The 21,617-nt window shown below is 38.1% G+C and overlaps 1 protein-coding gene across 1 annotated transcript; it reads right to left on the bottom strand.

Annotated features, from left to right (window-relative positions):
- Positions 1-299: 299 nt before the first annotated feature.
- Dazl (deleted in azoospermia like) lies at positions 300-16,131 on the bottom strand. The gene is made up of 12 exons (XM_087897876.1): positions 15,821-16,131; positions 15,432-15,738; positions 12,511-12,657; positions 12,046-12,137; positions 11,509-11,560; positions 10,953-11,016; positions 10,726-10,865; positions 9,164-9,235; positions 7,392-7,442; positions 6,616-6,729; positions 5,285-5,383; positions 300-2,163 (listed from the first exon to the last, which is right to left on the bottom strand). Exons 1-12 carry the CDS (start codon positions 16,129-16,131, stop codon positions 2,101-2,103), a joined length of 1,512 nt encoding a protein of 503 aa, XP_087754002.1. The 3' UTR covers positions 300-2,100.
- Between the last annotated feature and the right edge of the window lie 5,486 nt (positions 16,132-21,617).

Raw genomic sequence — 21,617 nt, 5'->3', positions numbered from 1 at the left:
ATCATGTAAAATATACAATCAATAAAATGTCTTTAAAAAAAAAAGGGTTGTCTTGGTCATGGTGCCCCTTTCACGGCAATAAAAGTGACTAAGGCATGAAAATAAATGTGAAAGTGTGTGTGTACACACACATATAATATCCTACAGAAAGCAAGAAAATGACACAAAATTTTATAATTAGCTGCCATCTTAGCAAATGCAGACCATTTACAATTTTAATCACAAGGATTTATACATTGTCATACACTATCCACCAAAATTTCCCATCATTTTTTAGATATGACAGTAAGTCAATGATATTTTTGAAAAAAAAGCTTTATTCATTTATGCAAAGATAGTATCAGCAATAGGTAATAGGAACACACTTTTAAGTTTAAAATTAATCATTCATTTTGAAAGGCTCAGTACTTTTCTTTTTCCCTTCTCTTAAATACTTGACTCCAACAAAACAGCAGATGAAAGTTTATTCCCTTACTTTTCCTTAAGTCATACATCAACAATTACAATTGTTTTTTAGAATTTAGGATATCATTCATAGTAAGCTGGAGATTTAATCACAGAGTGGTTCATGCAAGACTATTAACACAAAAAAAAATACAAATGGGGGAAAAGGGACAAACAAAAGAACAAATTTCAGCATACTTCCTAGTTTTCTGGTACACTGACCTCTTGGAGACTTAAAAAGATTTTGTCCTTCAGATACAGAAATTAAGAGTTAAGATCATTATGGACACTTGTGGCATGACTCTATTTGAAGGAAAGGGCTAATACAAGGCACTGTAAAACTCATGTACATGGCAGGTCAGACGGTATCTATCAATTGTTCCCTTTAGAAAGGTACCGTCCCAGAGCTACATTCCTAAGGCTTAGCCCCTGAACTGCTCACAATTGTTACTTGCCTACTTATACCATGGAACAAATCCTGACAGAATGGGAATACAGGTTGAAAACAACTGTGGGCACAAAGAGTCTCTCTGCTGTTACAATATATAATATCCAATTAAGAGATCATCTAATTTAAAAACAGATTAACTACCACATTCTTGGGATACAATTATGAAACAAATTTTGTGGTTTAGAAATGTCAAAATTATCTACTTTGACTGTTTTGGACATATTTTACTTTACAAAAGGAAATACAAGAGACTAACAAAAATAAAAATCTATTTACTCTGTAACAACTTATATTTTGAATGTTTTTATAAAAATTTTTCAGATACTCTGATTAAATTTTAAGTGACATAAAAAATCTTCAGCACTCTTTAATGCCAGTATTTTGCACAATTTTAAGACAGCCATTGAGTTTAGCATTTTAAGAAAAAAAGAGTATTAACTCACTGAGAATAGCTTATACATCTAGCATAGTTTAGTTTGTCTCGGATTCTTTAAACAAAATTACACCCAGAATTTCAGATATCCTAATTACCATCCCAACCAAATAAATAAGATATGTGCATTTGTGTGGATTCTAGCAAAAGGGTAAAATATTTTGTATAAATGTAAGACCCACTGATTGGACTATTAAGAATCTGTTTCCTGGGCTTAGATAAGGAAGACTTCAATAAACTATATACTGAGTTCCACTGATTAAAAATGCAGTTCTAAAAATTCTGCTCTTGTGGCAAATGTTTAGACAAATAATAAATGTAAAGCACAATATTGTAAATACTGTACTGTTCAGGTACCTGTTGAGAAGTGAAATGCTTGCTTGTAGCCAAACTATCAAAATTCCGACCTTCCAAAATAGGTTTATAAAATCCTTTTTCTTGAAAATTAGTACTTGCTTTTGAACTCTTAAAATGCCAATTTTAATTACAAGTCCTTAAGTCTTAAAAGTTATTCCTTTCAACTATTTTTCAATTATTTGAAAATTATTTTTTATCTTTTTTACTTGCAATTATTTTTCTTTCAACTATATAATGAACACAAAATCAGTTTCTATTTAAACATCAAATTAACACATTCAACATAAAACTGGGCAATCTAATATAACTTTTATACAATACAAAGTCTGAGTGTGATTTGTCAAAAATTCTGTAATAGTAAAACCTTTCCATCTCTTTTAATATTCAAAACTAACAACCTTGCGAGACTAGAAAGTTAGCAGAGATGATCAGATTTAAGGACTGCCCGGCTTCTTCTAAAATGATGCACTCTTTTGTCCTAGAAGAGACAAAATTATTTTAAATCATTGAAAATTCCATACTATCACTACTGAGCTAAAATTATGAAATATGTTGGTTTAAGTTTAAACATAGTAAATGAGGAAAGAGGAGGCAATTGGTGGAACTCTGTCCAACAATAAATGCACCAAATGGTAAGGCTTTGTTAAAAGACAAAATTAAAAAGGAATTCCAGTAAACTCAGAAATGTTACGATTTGTACCATTTTAAATAATTAATGATTTAGCAGCTGAACCAAAGACAGTAGAATATTGTACAATTGTTAAAACTACTCTTTAAATTTTTTCCCTAGTATTTATTTTGTGTGTACAAGCATGCATGCAGGAGGCATGCATGGCCCATTATGTGGAGGTCAAGAGGACAATGTGCACTGTCAGTTTCTCTCCTACAACATATATAGGTTTCACGGATTAAACATAGGTCACCAGGTTTTGTGCCAACTGCCTTTATCTGATGAGCCACCTTGCCAGCAAAACAAAATAAAAACCATCTAACAAAACAACAAAATAACCCAAAGGCTTGGGTCTGGAGAGATGGTCTGGTGGTTTCAGCTCACAAACTGTTAACTCTAATTTCAAAGGATCAGACACTCTTATCTAGATTCTGTGGGCATCAGGCACATATGCAGTACAGACATACACACAGACAAAGCACCAGTATACAATTAAAGAGAGAATTAAAACTCTCCCAACAGAAACAAACAAACCCCTATTTTTTTATTAACTATTCCATCTGACAGAAATCATATTTGAGAACTGTACTGTATTTCAATTTGAAATCCTTCATTTTTATTAAAAAGCTCTAAGTCTTGTATATTTAAGGCTTAGCTTTAATCTGAAGATGTATCATTCTTTATGAAGCAAAGGTAAGAATAGTTAAAATGTTTTCTCAAGGGGTTGGTCATAGGAACACTCTCCCCCATTGATATGAAGACCTAAAGATTGCTCAAATCTCTTATATAAGGTATGTTTGCAAATACACTGGTTATCTTTCTGTATACTTTAAATTTCTCAATTTTTCTACCTAATGTTCTATGTGAACATTCTACCTAAATCTCTATGTGATTGGAGAGGAGGCTCATTTGGCAAAGTATTGCTGTGCAAGCCTGAGGACCTGAGTTCAGGTCCCTAGCACCCCCTTTAAAAGGCTAGTATTAGAGGTGTACTATATAATCATAGTGCTGGAAGAACAGAAACAGGCAAATCCCTCTGGCATAGATCAGCCAGCCTAGCCAAATGGACAAGCTCAATATTCAGTGGAAGATCCTGTTTCAAAAAGGTGGTGAGACACCAATGTCTACCTGACTGCTACAAGTACCCTCACATGTACACAGGTACACACATTATCAGGTACATGTCAATAGAATAACATCCCACTTAGGTTGGGACCTAAGACACAAATGTACACATTTTTAGACGTTAGGTAGGAATTAAAATTACGGGGCTGAAGTTAAAAGAATGATGATGGAAATAGACACGGCATTCAATTTCAATAAAAACCAGTATTTAGTTGCTTATGATAGGTCTGTGGCTCCATGTGCTTGTTCTGTAATCAGGAGTACAATAGCTTAGGATCCGAAGAATGCCAACATCTACTATGGGCCTCCACACAAATATTCTGACTTATCTGTGCATGCATGCATGCATGCATGCGCACGCACACACACACACGTAGCAGACAACAGCAGGTTTCTCTACTAATTTCTAATTCCTAACTAGATGGAAAGAAATCTCTAGAGTTCAAAGGGAAATATTCTTTCTTTCCAACACAAGGTAAAAACTCAATTTTGAAGACTTCTATTTTCAAACATCATTTAGCACATTTTAGAACTTTGGGGCAAGCTGACTGCTGCAGTGACATGCTGCACTGTGTAGAAAAAAAATTTTAAATGAGCATCTTTTACTCATTATGTTGCAAACACACTGTAGATAATAACTTTCACTGCCTAGTAAGTTAGAAATGGAAATAGGCAAGAGGTTTATTTCTGGAATGGCTAAGACATTTTAAAATTTGACTTATGGTTGTACAGATAAATAAATACTAAAAATTCATTGAATTATATACTTTAAATAAGTTGTATGACATCCATATTACACACCTATCCTTTATATATTATCTCAAAATATCTTCCCCAGAATGTAGTATTCTCTCCAATGAACCAATTAATAGACTTCATATTTGAACTCAAAAGTAAAAGAACCTTAGAGACTTTGTGTTCTACTCATTCTCATTTTACATTTATTAAAGTCTTGGGACTGGAAGAACAGCTCAGTAGTAAGGCATGTGATTACAGCATGGCCAATTTCCTGAGTTCTAACCCTCAAATAAAACCACCACGTAGAAGCAAAACTCTAGACCTAAAATTAAGTGATCTGTGCAATGTGAACATATTAGAAACCCAAACTTTGTTGAATTCTCACTTGGTTATTTTCAACCTCCTCAGTTTTACTCCTTTTCATTCTCCACAATATTCAAATCTATTAACCAAGTAGTTCTTTTGTTCTCTTTAATCCTACAGCTATGAATTACATTCTGATTTCAAATTTTTCTGCGTTGTCAAGTAATTATTTTATCTGCCAACTCTCATGAACCTTTTACACTACTAACCATTTCTCTGTAGTTTGTGTGCATACTATGTAAGTCTAAGGTTAACATCTGGAGTCTTTCTGATTGCATTCTACCTTTTCTCACTGAACCCACAGATTACTGGTAGGGACTGACCTTGCTACACAGCTTGCTCAGGATCCTGTCTTTACCCCTGAGGACTGGAATTCTAGGCAGGCTGCTAAACCCATCTGGCATTTATAAATTCTGAGTTCAAATTCACACTTGCTCAGTAAGTGCTTTACTCACTGAGCCAGTGCCCAACAGCTCATCAACTCAACCTCCTGAAAACTTTTTTTCCCTAAAGAAAACTTTATTATTTTAAGATTTGCACAGCATCCAAATACTCTGGGTAAAACTCAAACACTAAAATGGTTTACCAAGGGTTTATATAATAAACACTTCAATTAATCACTATAAAAATATATGTACTACAGAAAAAACTAAGTTTCAATATTAACACACACATTCTATTCTGCATACTATTCTTGTCCTACCTTGAAGTAATCATCTTGAGTAACAAGAGAATTTCTCAGTCTGTTCTCAGGATTAAATAGACAAGAGACCACCGTCTGTATGCTTCGGTCCACAGACTTCTGAAACACAGACGTTTAAAGACTACATCTTTCATTCACTGCTAATGGCTTTTTGAAAGTATATTGAGCATATACACTTCTAAGAAATTCTTTTATAACATCAAATTCTTACCATTTGTTCGCTTTATATATAGTCCTCCTAAATTTAGTATTTTAGCAAGTTTAAAAATTTATATTTATTAAAACTGTATTTTTGAAGCATTTATTTTTCCATATTACAGAAAGAATCCAACATTTTAATATTTCAAAAAATATTCAGGAAGATATGTTAGTATAATTGTTCATCAAGCTATTTTAATTTTATGTGTTTATTTATTTGTGTGAAGTTTGTTCTTTTTGAGGCAGGGTCTTATGTAACCCTAGGCTTGCCTCAAACTGGCCATATAGCCAATGCTAGTTTTGAACTCCTTATTCTTCTACCGCTATACCTCCAAAGTGCTGGGATTACAGTTGTTCATCACTATGCCCTTATTTTCAAATTTTAAGACTGTGCATCAAATAAGGCAATTTGTTATCCTATTGTTCAGTAGTTTTCTTATAGCACAGATGAGGGATCTGTCCTGTGAAATTTTTCATTTTTCCCAACGTGTCAATTGCTTTATTCAATAATATGAATTAGAATTCTGAGATGAGAATATGACTAAAGAAATAAGTCAGGAGGTGGTGGCACACACCTTTAATCCCAGCACTCTGGAGGCAGAGGTAGGCAGATCTCTGTAAGTTCAAGGCCAGCCTGGTCTACAAGAGCTAGTTCCAGGACAGGCTCCAAAGCCACAGAGAAACCCTGTCTCTAAAAACCAACGGGGGGGGGGGGGACTATTTAATTCGGTATCAAACAATTACCATTTTAAAAATATATAATTTCACAGACTACCATAAATAATACATATTACTATTTAGCTAAATAAAAATTTTTAACTGTAAAAGACATGGCAAATAATCATACTAACTGTAGAAATCTGGCCACTGAATTCTACCAAATCATACTATAGACCAGTAACTAAAATATGATTTAAGAAAAATGCAATTAGAAAAGACGATCCAAGAAAGGAATCAGAAACTCCAAGTTTTGAGTATCTGAGGTATCATTTCCTTGTACATTAATTGCAGCGGTAAGTTCCCTGAGCTCTGCAAGTTGTAACTTTCATTTTTAAATCTGGGCAAATAGGTCAAAGAATCATTAATTAATATAAAATAAAATTTAAAAACAGTAAATAAAATTAGATGTTTGCCTTTTGTGAGCCATTTCCAGAGGCTGGAGTAGCTTCATGAACTGAACATTCATTTGACAAAACTTCAGTTCCTGAGTCAACTTCACTGCAATGGTAGTTAACAGTTGTATAAGCCTAAATTTAAAACGATAAAAGTATAATTAACAAGAAACAAGATACATTTCTAAGTCATTCTGAAGGCTATTTCAGAAATTGTTTTAAACTAAATGTTTAAAACTACACTGTTTTAAAATGAAGTCTTTTATTTTAAAAATGCCTGTCAACATCAAAGTCAGTAGGAGTTGAAGTAACAATAATATGTAGTTAACGGAGTACTGAGAATTCTCTGTTTTTCATATATCCAATCTTTATCTTTATGAAAGTTAGTTAACAGAAGCTCAGGTGGTTTACTGATAGATGGCATCACCTTATATTCCTTTTATAAAATAATATTTAGGGTAAAATGTTTCTCTTCTATATATTTTTGATTAGTTGCAAACTCAGGCAGATTCTAGAAAAACCACATGCTAACTCTGAATCTAATATTTAATAATATTTTCCTTGATTATATATCATGCCAACAAGTAACCAAAAACTTATTGTTGATTGGGCACACAATAATGTGAAAAACAAAAAGCAGGTTTTTTTCTCATGTGAGTATAAAACTGAGATAACAAAGTAAAATACCTAAAATAAAGTAATTAGAATATTTATAAACCTACACAATAAGGCAAAATAAGTATTAGAGAAAACTGTAAGACTAAGTAAGCAGAGTACATTCAGCTAATTCATTTTACCGGAGGTATAACATAACTCCTCTGTTCCCCAGCCGGCCACTGCGGTGGCATCTTAAGAAAAGAAAACAAAGATTATTTAAACACCTACACATCTTTTCAAAAAAGGTAATAAGACAATGTTATAGTCTTTATCATGCTGACTCTTAATTTCTTATTACAAAACAGAACAAAAGATAGGTACCTTTATGCTACTATCTGCATTTTTCAATTTCTTCCATATATAAAACTCACATTTTCTCAATTGGAAGTTGGCATTCAGAAAAATTAAAAAAACAGGAGCACTTGGAAATTATTACTACAGCTACAGTTGTGGCTCATAAATATGGTCACATCTATTGGAAGAAATTCGTGGAACTACTATTCTATAGCATCTAGCAAAAGTATACACTATCAATCAAAATTTGGTGCTCTAAGTACTGGGTAATATTTTTATTTCAACCTATCTTATAAAAACTTCTAAGTCAGCATGGATTTTTAAGATATTTGACAGAAATAAAAGAATGTATGTTGAAATAAGAACAGAAGATACGGAATCTTCGTAAACAGTCTCAACAAATGTTTTTTCCTTGTCAAAATAATATTGTCTAAATAATATTGATGTCTGAATTATAGACTAATTCTACTTCCCTTTAATTTTAGATCATTTATATAGCACACTATGTAGTAATCGTATATAAAGAAAGACCAAAGCAGTATCTCCAAGTTATTTTACATTCCCTTAAATTATCTGATTATTCAAGTCCTTCTCAGTACTCAGGGAACGCTGGAGAAGAGGAATCAGAGGGGATAGAGAACACCGGGACAATAAGGCCCTATATAAATCAACATAATCAAAGCTCTTAAGAACGCATAGGGACTGAGGTTGCATGCACAGACTTGCACCAGCTCCTCTGCCCATGTATTATGGCTTCCAGTTTAGTTATTTATGACATTCCTGAGTGTGCAAACAAATGGATCTCTAATTCTTGTGACTTTTCTTGAGCTCTTTTTCCTTTTGTGTTTTTTTCTCCCTGGCTCAATTTTGCTATGGTAGTTTTCTCTAATATACTTTATTCCTCTTGTGGTGGACTGAAAGAGAATGGCCCCATAGGCCCATATACTTGAATGCTTGGTCACCAGGAAATGGCACTATTTGAAAGGATTAAGAGGTGTAGCCTTGGGGGACTGGAGAGATGGCTAAGTGGTTAAGAGCACTGGCTGCTCTTCCAGAGGTCCCACATTCAATTCCCAGCATCAACATGGCAGACAATTATCTGCAGTTCAAGTTCCAGGGGATCCGACACCCTCTCCGACATGTATGTAGGCAAAACACCAATGCACATGGAATAAAAATAAATCATTAAATAAAAAAAAAAGAAAGGGGTGTGACCTTGTTGGAAGAAATGTGTCACTGGGGGTGGCCTTTGAGATTTTCAAAAGCCCAAGACAGACAGGGGCTGTCTGTTCCTGCTGCCTATGGATCCAAGATGTAGAACTCTCAGCTACCTCTCCAGCACTATGTCTGCCTGCATGCTACCATGCTGATACGGGACTAAACCTCTGAAACTGTAAGCTGGCCTCAATTATTAAATGCTTTCTTTTATAATAATTGCTGTGGTCATGGTGTCTCTTCACAGCACTAGAACACTAAGACACCTTATAAGCCTGTTTATAAGGAGTAGATCTGGATAGGATGAATGGGGGCAGGGGCTGTGAGGAGTAAAGAAAGGGGAAACCACAATCGGGAAATATGTGTGCGAAAAAAGTCATTTTCAATTAAAGGAAAAAAATACCTGATAATTATAAACTGGCAGCTGATACCCAGTGATGACCTGAACTGGTGAACTTGGATAAGGAGGGTATGCCTGAGAATAGAGTTCACAGAAAAGTTGGATTAATACAATAAATTTGAGAAAATGAGGAGTATCATTCACAATACAACAAAAAAGTATTTTTTCTCTTTTCATATATATATATACATATAAGCAAATCAGAAATCTAAAAAATTGAAATATGAGGAAAATATTTGTCAAATGATAACCCACTACACAGGAAGGAGGAAAAAGACAACTTAAATCACTGCTTTTCTAAGCCAAAATTCCCCTTTGGAAGTTGCTATACACTAATTATACATACAGTTCTAATAAGGGAGTTCAATAAATAACATCTTCTGTTTCTTTATGAAAATATTGTCACAGAATATGTACTCATAGCAATGTTAACAGAACAGAAAAGCTCTAACTTTTCTACAGCTTCTTTTAATTTCTGAAAGTTAAGGTAAATACAATCTGAAACTGGAGAAGTGATTAAATCATTGTTTTCTGACCTGGGCTGGTTCACCCTTCCTTAGGCAACCTGGTGGTCCCCTGCTCCTGGGAGGTTACCATATTGATGCTGAACTTAGTATGGACACCCACACCTGATCAGCATAGTGCACTATAACCCAGAACTCCTGGACTCAAGCGATCCTCCTGTCTCAACTTCCAGAGTAGCTGGGACTACAGGCGAGGTCCACCACACCCGGATAAATCATTGTTTTCTATACTTCAGTATTTATTGACTAAAATCAAGTAGTAGCAACACACAAATGCCTTATATCAGTAATGATTCATAATAAATATTAGGAGTAAGTATAGATTTTCTTCTAAGACATATTTTGAACAAGAAAAATAAGGTAAGATGCAGTCTATATTCCACATACAAAAAAAAATGATTTTACTATTTTTTTGCCAAAAACAGTCTCTACAATTGAAAAGCATAAAAGTAAAACATACCAAGAATGTTATTTAGCATAAATAGGCATAGTAAGCAGGAAAATTTAAATATTAACCCAGCTCAAATTAAAATTCAAGAAACTTATGATTTATAGATAAAACCTATCAATTTTAGAGCTAAAATAAATCCAGGCGTCAACAACCTACATGAGGAGGCATTTGTAATTCACTACAGGTCAAACACAGATACTGATCTTCTTTGGGAAGAACCAATTAAGAGGACATGCAAAGCTGTTCCTGAACATTTAAAGAACTTCTTCAACTTGAAAAAAAAGAGGCAATAGTAAAATTCTTCTATATATATTTTATGTGTCTGAAATATAAACTTTGGGAAAAAGGAATATATCTCATGTGGCACCAAGGTTCTACGACAAACGCTTACAAACTATACAGAGGCAGATTTCATCTCAGCATGAGGAAAACAGCAATTAAGAATGAGAATAAACAAAAGAAATTCCTCCCATTTCAAGTATTCCAATAAGGACTGGACTGTATTACACTTAACATCCAAACCATGCATATGATTTCAGAGCTTAAAAAGACTAAACAAACCTAAGAACAAGAATACAGGCCGTTATTACCTGAACATACTGAGTTATAGGATTCATCATGGTTGGAGGCTGCATGTATGTCTCAGCATTTGGACTACTCCAAACACTCTGAAACTGTGGTGGTGGAGGAGGATTAAAAATCAAAGGACGTGGCTGCACATGATAAGTACCTTTTAAAAGGAACAAGAGAAAAACTTACATAGTGTTCTCTGAAAACCTGGACAGTTTTATCAAGAACAATTTCTGGTTTTACTCACATAAATTTTGTTTCCTGATTGCAGGGCCCAGTTTCAGCTTTTTACCATGAAAATTTATCTGTGACTAAAAACAGTTAACAAATGATAATTTAATCCTTCATTTCCAAGACTTGGGCAACTACTACTGTGCTCAGCCTTAGAACTCTAATCAAAGCATCCCAAAGCATCAAGTTAAATTTTGTAAAGCCTTTCATCCCATTTCTAACTCTGTCTCTAGTTGATAAAGCTAGAGGCCCCCCCAAAAAGCGGCTTTGTCAAACTACGTAAAATTACATTTTGGCCACGTGGTGGTGGCGCACACCTTTAATCCCAGCACTCTGGAGGCAGAGGCAGGCAGAACTCTGAGTTCAAGGCCACTCTGGCCTACAGAGCTAGTTCCAGGACAGCCTCCAAAGCTACAGCAAAACCCTGTCTCAAAAGACAAAAATTAAAAGAATTTTTTTATTTTAAACAGAAAAAAAGCCTATTTTTCTCTGTATTTACATAAGACTGAATATCCAGTACTTCTCAACTCTAAAGCACTGCTAAAGAAATTTTCTGTAAGACTATTACTTACTTCTACTATCTTCTGCACATCCACGTCATTATAAAATGAAACAAATCCATAGCTAGAAAGCAGATAAATGAGATACAAAATTGTAACTATATAGTACCATGATTTACACCATCTAATATTCTATAAAATAGCAGAAATGGTGATAATGGAAGATGAATATACTGTCATAAATATGTTTAGACATAGACAACAGATCCTCTGTAAATACCACTTTGTTTTCTTAGTCTAAAGTCAGAATGGGCTAATATTCATTAACAAAGATCATGTAAGGCAAGACAGCTAAAATTTAAGATACGGTGAAATGTGCAAAAGGAATCTAATAACCCATGTTATTAGATTTGTGTGAAGTTAGGAAATACCAAAATACAAATACTAGGAAAATGAACTGATTAAAAAAGCCTTTATCCATAAAATAATCAAAAGGAACAAATTTTATTAATGTTAGAATGCCCACTTTGAGTCTTGTCTGATATCCAGGCATCTCTCCAGCCATGCTCAGTTCTATAAACAGTAGCTATAGCAAATATGTTTACATACCCCTTTGACACACCAGTTCGATCAGTGATTATCTTCACTTCTTTTACTGAGCCATATCTGGTAAAGAAACTCCTAATTTCGGTTTCATCCATCTATGAGAATAAATGAACTCCAAGAGTAAAAACTAAGCATTCAAGATTTCTAATTGTATTGTGAAAAAGAGATTTGATTATATGCAAGTCAATCTCTGGTATTCCAAAATTACTCTATTTTGGTGAGTGTAGTTTTAGTCTCTATGGGTTAAAACCAAACTGCAAAAAATTTACAACAACGAAAAACCCTTTTAGGTCTACACATCAAATCCCATCATCCACAACATTTTAAATAATTTTTTGAGGGTCTTAACTGTTGCCAGGGCTCCTCTTGGAAGTCCAGGACTCAAGCACTACTCCCACTTTTTCTCACCCAAACACTCCCTGGCTTCGCAATGTATTTTAAAATGCAAACAAAATATGAATACAATACCCTAACATCAATTCCACCAACAAAAACAGTGTTTGGCATGATTTTGCCTTCTGGCAAAACATATCCTTGACTGGTGGCTGCTGATGAAGACTGGGTGCTGGCCTCCCTGGAGACAGCTGAATTTGAAGTCTCAGAAGTTGTGGCAGACTGTAATTTAGAAAATAAACAATTTAAAAAATACATATACACAAGTGCATATGACGAACTATATAAAAAATATACCTTTTGTAGTTAATGTAAGTTAGTGTTACTCTAAATCACCTACCTATACAGCTTAGTTTAGCTTCAGGGACAACAATTAGCAGAGAACTGGTGTGGAAATTAAACAAAGAATGCAGTACTTTCTGAAATATGATGCTTCTCACAGTCATCTTTTTTAAAACAGTGTGTTAATCTGAGTAAGAATAGTCACCTCTTGAAAAGATTAGGGGTTGTGGCCTTGGAGTAGGTGTGGCCTCTTCAGAGTTGGGCTTCCAGATTTCAAAAGCTTAAGCCAGCTCTGAGGCTATTTTGTGTTCCTAGTTAAGAACAACCTTATTCCTTTGAACAGCAAATTCCCTTCAACAATTATTTCATGACACTGAAATGGCAGGGAGTAAAAAGATTAATGTTTTCCCTTCTTTTAAAGTCATACGATTTTACTTTTTTTTCTAAGATACATATGCTATGTATCTTCAACTCTTTAGAACTTGACTAGATTTGCTTTCCTAACAATCTGTCCAACTCTTCTCAATTTTTCATTCAAAAATAAATTCAAAACATAAACAAAGGTTCTGTAATTTTTATAGGACTCCCCTCCTCAATTGTCTCTCCTTTTATGAATGAAAATAGGCTACATTTATTTGATAAATATTTCTTTATTTCTGATGTCTGTAACACAAGGCATAGACGCTTTTTCATTTAGAGGTGTTATACTTCACCAGATAACTGTGTCTGAGTCTAAGTAATAAATGCACTGATTCTCAGTGCTTCAGGGGCACTTAATATCTAGAGATATTTCTGAATATCACCAGTGAGGTAAACATCTGACATCTGGTAGGTAGACAGTCAGGGATATTACTTCAATATCCCATAATACCAACTACAACCACCACCGCAGCCAACAAAGGACTGCTGGTACCAAAACCTGTATAAGAATGTGCTGAAAAATTGTTATGTGTGATATCCCTAGAATTGAAGAGAAACATGATTGTTGGGGAAGAACTTGATTTTTCGTTCTTCAATAAAGTACCTGTTTTCAGGATCTTGATTTCCTTGCTTGAAAATTAAACAATTAGAAAAGAGCTCAAATGTCTTATTATTTTCTTTATATAAAAGTTAAGATAGGTGTTTGAGAAAAATTTAATAATGAGAAAAATAAAGCATCAAGTAGTATAGGACACTTGATTTGGGCTTAGGCTCCTAAGTATAAAATTTGTCTCATCTTAATAGTGTAATGATGTATTAAAGGCGGCACACCATACCCTGGCCCTTATCCAGTAGGTGGCACTCAAAGCTAACAAAGCAAAAGTACTCATTTTAAGAAGCCCTGGCCCACAGGCAGAGATGCTACTGTATGCTTCACTTAGTTTATTAAAACACTCACAACCAATAGATGCTTTTTAAAACATGATCAAAACCACTCTTCAACCAAATAATCATTAAGTCAGAATTTAATGTTCAAGATAGTGTAATTTTTGAACTTTATTTATTTAGAGACAGGGTCTTACTATGTAACTTTGCCTGGCCTGAAGCGTGCTATGTAGATGAGTCTGCCCTCAGAGTCATGGATTTCCACCTTCCTTTGCCTTCTATTGTCTATTTTTAAAGACAGTGTCTCATGTTGCCAAGGTTAGCTTTAAACTACTGAGGCACTCAAGTGATCCTCTTGCCTTAGGCACCTGGCCCCTACTGCCTCCAGTAGTTGAGATTATCCACAAAATATACTGAGCTTGGTAAAAAAAAAAAAAAAAAAAATCCACTAATAAATGTAATAGCATATTGAAAACAAACTATTAAGTATAAGACAATTTATCAATTCTACCTCCAAATGAATTGAGAAATATTAAGATACTAACAATGAACTTGGAAGCCATCACACATCAACTCTCCACAGTACAATAACATTATATTTGAATATCCACATCAAAAATAGCTAGAAGCTGAGAATATTGTTACTAAAAATTCCAAGATAATGTCTTTGAAATCAATTTAATCACCATGGTAAGCAAATTACCATGTATGTTACAAATACTGCCCCAGATAGAAAGTCTGATGTCATCAAATTTCTAACTCTAATGGAGAAAACTGTTCACAAGTACTTTACAGTACTGTGATTTTAACTTACTGAGATTGACAAGTAGTAATTTCACAACTAAAATATTTACATGAAATTGTCCAACCTTATTTTAACATCGTCATAAATTATATAGATTTTCTTCCTTTACCATTAAAATGGGGAAACCTGTGTAATTGAAATGCAACATATGTGACAATGGCTACCGACACGCTCGATATTGTTCCCTGGCTCTATAGCCTGCCCAAGCTAGCCTAGAACTCGCATCTCCTCCCGCAGCCTTTTCTGTGCTGGGATTGTAGCAGAATTGCTTTCCGGTTCAGGCCGCCAGCTGCCTGGTTCCCGCTCCCGCACGCGCATGCGCACAAGCCTACCCAGAGCCACCACCTGGCCTCTCAGGTGCCACTTCCTACAAGGCCTAGCCAATGGCGGCCACAGGGCTGCGCCAGCGGGCGGGGCAAGGATGGGGGTGGGGCGAGGCGCGGGGTGGGGATGGGGCGCGGGGTGGGGGAGGGGACGGGGCGCGGGGCGGGGGAGGGGACGGGGCGCGGGGCGGGGGAGGGGACGGGGCGCGGGGCGGGGGAGGGGACGGGGCGCGGGGCGGGGGAGGGGACGGGGCGCGGGGCGGGGGGTGGGGACGGGGCGCGGGTGGAGGTGGGGACGGGCGCGATGGGGGCGGGCTGTGCCAGGCCTCGCCCAAGGCGGGCTCCTGCAGGCCCCGAGGCCAGAAGGCGGGAAAGAGATGTGGCGCGAGGCCCAGGCTGCGCACGCGGCCCGGACCGGAGCACCTGAGGTCCCCGGCGGCCGTGTCCACCGGCCTCCAGCCATGTCCCAGCAGCCCCGGTGTGCTGGTAGGCCGCAAAGTCCACAGGGCCGTCCCTGGGGGTGTCAGGCGGGCCCCACAACCTAAAACCTCAAGGAACCCCACCTTTCCCTTTCGCCTCATCTCCATGCTACCCCAAAAAAGCCAAATTTCACCCCCGTCTGAGGAGTGTGGCCTCCAGCCAGGCCCTCCCCCACCTGCCCTCGACTCACCATGATGGCGGCTGGAGTTCAGTGAAAACACCTCGAGGTGGAGTAGGCTGCGCGGCAGCCTCACCCGGGCGGCTCTGGACGCGCTGTGGGCCTCCAACGGGCGAGGAGAAGGACGGAGACGCGCAGCCCCGAAGCGAGCCGGGCTGGGGTCGCCGAGGCACTGAGGCGTGGCGGGCGGGGGCCGGGGGTGACTGTGCGTGACCTGACCGTGTAGTGGGCCTCAGCCAATGGGCGGCCACGCCGGGCCCTCGCAGGGGGGGGCCGGGGACCCACGTTGCCCTCCGGGTGCGTGAGGGGGTGCCACGGGGCATGCGCGAGGTACGGTGCCCCTGGCCGCCCTGCTAGGCCGCGTCCCCACAGACGCAGCAACTCCACGCGCTCGACCCCCTGAAATTTGCTATGTGCTGAATGGTGTCCAGAGTTTTGTTTCGAAAACTTTTATTTAGGTTATGGCCACAAAATGGCCCCTTGAATCCAAAAAGTGTAGCCACCGGTTTGAAATGAACAAAATGAGCGAGTCTCGGGTGTCGCCTGGCCGAACCCCTTGCCGCCTTCTGCCACATGTATTAGGCGGAGCCCTTGAGAGGGACTCCACGGCCACCGACCCACAGCGCCAAGACCGCTTCCTTTTTCTTTTTTTTTTTTCCAAATAAATTGAGTACCTGAATTACCAGGAAAAACAGATATAGCAGTGAACACATGAGAATATTTCTTCCCGCATGGAGTTTAAGTTGTAAGGGAAGCATTTCTCTTGTAGGCTTTACAGAAGCAAGGTAGGCCTGTGAAGAGAATTCTAGAACATTCTAACGTTAGCGAAAGCGGGCCTACCTACAGCAGAGCCAAGCTCTAGGTGGGCGATGGAGACAATCGTGCCTTGTAGAACCACTTCAACCCCTTAGAACATCATGGGTTTTCCGAGACAAGATCTCTCTGTCTAGCTTTGGAGTCCGTCCTGGAGACCAGGGTGGCCTCGAACTCACAGAGATCCTCCTGCCTTTGCCTCCCGAGTGCTGGGATGAAAGGCTTGCACCACCAATGGCCAAAACTTGTCTTTTGTATAGATGTAATGTATTTAAATGATTTTTTGACAGCAACATGATAGACTTAAATTTTTCATTATGCAGACAATAATGGTGGATAAAATAACTAGCTAGCTAGCCTTATTTAGAACATGGCTTTATAGAGGCGCCCATTTAAAACGGAGAAATTCCAAGGTACGGGAAAGGAAAACAAGCTAGACACTAGAATGGTAACAATCTGGGTCTCTCTGGCTTTCGATAGGTGGCTAGGTCGTAGTGAGAACAGTCATACAAAGTGCCTGGGCTGTCCTAATACAGAGGAAAAAAAAGCACAAACGGTCTGGAATGGCAGCTTTATGATGATGGATTGGATGGTGCTAACCTGTAGCTGCAGGAAGGCCTAGATGAGTAGCGGTGGAAGGGCCAAGCTGAAGTAGTGCAGAGCGCTGTCTGGAACGGAATACCCTGCCACACATCAGCACCCTTGAAAGGCCCCGTCCTAATGAAAGGGTGGACTGAGGGCGGAGAGCGCCGTGAAGACAATAGTAATAAAAACAAGTCGTTTGTCTCTGATTAGAATTTGAAACTATACCTGTATTTCCCGAATTTACATTTATGACATGTATGTTAGTCGAATCTCAAAATGAAGAAACTGGTCTTCCCACTTCACTCTCCCCTCTAGGCACTGTGTTTCCGGAATCCGTAGCAAAGGAGTTTTCAAAGATAAGCCTACAGGAAGTGAGCCTAGTGACGTGTTTTCCTAATCCCAGCTGTTTGGGAGGAGAGCTAAAAATTCAGGGCCTGCGGTAACGATTTACTGACACTGTTTCAAAATAGAAGGAAAGAAAGGGCTGAGGATACAGCACAGTGCAGCAGGCTTGCAAGTACGTATGAAGGATGTGTTGGGTTTAATTCACTGTAGAACATGCACACACACACACTCACACATACATACGCACACATGCATGCGTACACACACACACACACACACACACACACACACACACACACGGAGGGAGTAGAGCCCTCACAACAGAAGATTGTAAAGCATTTACCATGAATAAGAGTGAAATGTTTGGATTGTGTGTACTTTTTGCTTTTTCTGACTACTCTTTTCCTTCACGACGTCAAGCGTTCTGTATTGCTCAAGCATTTCTTTTACTGCATTGACGTACACTGTAAATAGAGAGTGAATACACATCTTTCCTCTGAAATAGTTCAAGGGCCTCAGGGTATTTTAACTGGTAAATCCCTTCTCTCAGTTTAACTGGTCAGTTTATAGTTTCCTTCTGCTAACCTGTAAATTAGCTGTCATGTTTTTAGACCCAACCACATAAACAACATTTTGCTTATCATTTATTTGCTTGCATTTCTCAGATCTTCCTGGATTATTTTCCTTGTGCTTGTAGTAAATTCTTTTTTAAATTTTAATTAAAATATAATTAAGTCATTTTCCTTCTTCCTCTCATCCCTCTACCCCCTACCATGAACCATCCTCTTTCCAAATTCCTGTGACCTCCTGTTTTATTTTGTTTTAACCATTCTTGCATATACATACAAATAAGCAAATATGCAAACCCAATTAACTGTATCCATTCCGTGTTGCCTATCTGCATATGTTTCTAGGGCTGACCACTTGACATTGGATAATCAGTCAGGAGGCTCATGCCTGGAAAAGACTAATTCTCCCTCTCTCAGCAATTGTAAATTACTTGTAGCTCCTCATCTAGGGGTGGGGTCCCATGACATTCTCCCATCTTTATCTGGATGTCAACTGGTGCTGTAATTGTTCAGGTCTTTTTTAAAATTATTTTTTTTTCCTTCAATTTATTTTAATCATGTTTCCCCTCCCCCAACTCCTCCAAGATCCTCCTCGACTTCCTGCCTATGGTAATTTGTGTCTTTTCTGTTTATCTCTCAACAAAACCCCCATAAAATAAAAACCAAACAAGCAAAAGTCCAATAAGATTAAATAATGCCAAAACAAAAAGTACACACACACACACAACAAGCAAACAACAATAACAAAACCTATGGAGTTTCCTATGTATTGGCCAACTGCTCCCAGGCATGGGTCTACCTTCATGTGTGGCTAATATACCAAATGATTCTGCATTGCAGAAAACAAATGTTCCCTTTCCCAGCAGGTATCAGTTCAAAAATATCAGACAGGGTGGTAGTGGCACATGCATTTAATTCTAGCACTCAGGAGGCAGAAGTAGGTAGCTCCTAGTTCAAGGCCAACCTGGTCTACAAAGAGAGTTCCAGGTCAACCAGGGCTATACAGGAAAAAAAAAAAAAAAACCACAACAGCTAGCTTCTTGGTTAGAAGTTGGAAATTGTGTCCATTTCCCCCCTCAATGATAGGATCGCATCTCCTTGAACCCATGTAGGTCCTGTGCAGGTACTGTGCATGCCACTATGCATGCAAAAGTTTCTTTTGTTCGTATATGGATCAGTTCTGTCTTATCTGGAAGATACTATTTAGTTGGAATCATCCATCACCTCTAGCTCTTCACCTCCTCTTTTGCATAGATCCCTGAGTACTGAGGGGAGGGATTTGATGAAGATATCCCACTTATGACCGGGTGCTCCAAAGTCTCTCACTCTCTGCACACTGTCCAGTTGTGGGTCTCTGTGTTAATTTTCATCTACTTCAAGAAGAAGTTTCACTGATGTTGAGTTGAGTAAGGCACTGATATGGATTAACAATATGCTACTAGAAGTCATTGATATGTTCCTTTAGCAAAATAATTGTGATAGATTCCTCCAGGCCTATGACCTATTTAGTCTCAGGTTCTTGGCAGATATAGGTTCTATCTCATAGAGTGGGCTTTAAAAAAGTTACCCATAATATTTGTACCATGACTGCACTAGTATATCTTGCAGGCAGGTCAAAGGGTTTGTAGCTGGGTGATTACCTTTGTCTTCTGGGAGCCTTTGGTGTACTGTCTGCCACCATAAACACTAGTTAGTAGGGGTGTCTGGTGGTTTGAATAGAGTGACCCCTACATGTTCATATATCTTTTTTTAAGATTTATTTATTTATTAAGTATACAACATTCTGCCTCCATGTATGCCCATATACCAGAAGAGGGCTCCAGATCTCATTACAGATGGTTGTGAGTCACCATGTGGTTGCTGGGAATTGAACTCAGGACCTCGGGAAGAGCAGCCAATGCTCTTAACCACTGAGCCATCTCTCCAGTCCCATGTTCATATATCTGAATGCTAGGTTATTCAGGAGTGTCACTACTTGAGAAGGAGGAGGTGTGGTCTTGGAGTGGGTGTGGCCTTGTTAGAGGAAGAATGTCATTGGGGTGGCCTTTGGGGGTTTCAAAAGTCCATGTTAGGCCTAGTGACTCTCTCTTCCTGCTGCCTTTGGATCCAGAGGTAGAACTCTGAGCTACCATGCCTGCTTTCATGCCTGCATTCTCCTCACCATGATGGCAGTGCATGAGACTGCTAAAAATATAAGGAAGCCCTAACTGAATGCTCTCTTTTTTCAAGAGTTGCCATGGTCATGGTGTCTCCTCATAGCAATAGAACACTGACCAAGATAGGGTGCAGCTTCTAGTTAGGAACCAGCTCATCTTCTCTGTGTTCAATGACCGCAGTGTAATCTTCATCAGGTTGTAGAGAGCAACTAATAGCTTTGGCAATAAATAGCCTGTGATGTTGGGAGGGGGGTCTGTGGAACCCTTTTGGCTAATGACTCCATATGATGCATTCCTGGCACTAGATGGTTTACACGGTAGCATATGAGGTCTAATTGGGGCATTGTCTCACCCATATATGGTGACTTCATTTAGGTGTCTTTCCTATATGTATATGCTTTAGGAAGCTTCTGCATTAAGAGGCTTCCATGTAACTTTCAAAATCCCTGTAGTGTAGTTGTCCCTCCCCATATTACCTCCTCCTCTACCTGCTTTCCCAGCCCCCTTCCTAATTATCCTGCTATTTTAATTTCCCCCTTACCACTCCATAGCAATAGATCCTATTTCCCTTTCTCCATCTGGTCCCTTACTAGGTACATAATCCCAGTGGTTATTTGACTTGAAGCACGCATATCAAAAAATTTTCTAAGAAGCATATAAAAACTAATGTCTACATTTAAAGGAAAACATACAATATTTGTTATGGGGAGTTATCTCACTCAGTAATTTTTATAATTCCATCCATTTACCTGCAAATTTCTTTTTTTTTTTCAAGACAGGGTTTCTCTGTAGCTTTTGGAACCTGTCCTGGAACTAGCTCTTGTAGCCCAGGCTGTCCTCGAACTCACAGAGATCCGCCTGCCTCTGCCTCCCAAGTGCTGGGATTAAAGGTGTGTGCCACCACTGCCCAGCTCATTTTTCTTAATAGATGAATAATATTCCACTGTGCTTCTCAGACATTTGTGTTTTGTCTTTTGAGAACTCTGCTTAATTCTATATCCCATTTTCTAGTTGGGTTTTGTTTCTTGATTTGCTAAATGATGCTGTCCTTTGTCATACAGAAGGTTTTCACCTTGATGAGGGCTTATTTATTAGGTTTTGGTCTTCATACCCTTGCTATCAGTATTCTATTCAGAAAGCCCCCTCTTGTGCCAATGAATCAAGCTTATCCCCCACTGAAAAGTTTTTCTCAGTATATATGAAGGTATTTTAATAGCCATATAGTAGATCTCCCTCTTCTTAGCCACCTTTTTAGTACATATATTTTTAATATATATAAATTAAAATTTAAATTAAATAGTAAATATAAATTAAAATATAAATGAAAAATTTTCCACTTTT

The sequence above is a fragment of the Myodes glareolus genome, chromosome 18, assembly GCF_982192425.1.
Source record: "Myodes glareolus chromosome 18, mMyoGla1.1, whole genome shotgun sequence".
NCBI classification, from domain to species: domain Eukaryota; kingdom Metazoa; phylum Chordata; class Mammalia; order Rodentia; family Cricetidae; genus Myodes; species Myodes glareolus.
The sequence above is the reverse complement of the archived record's forward strand: the minus strand, read 5'-3'. Positions and strand labels throughout refer to the sequence as shown.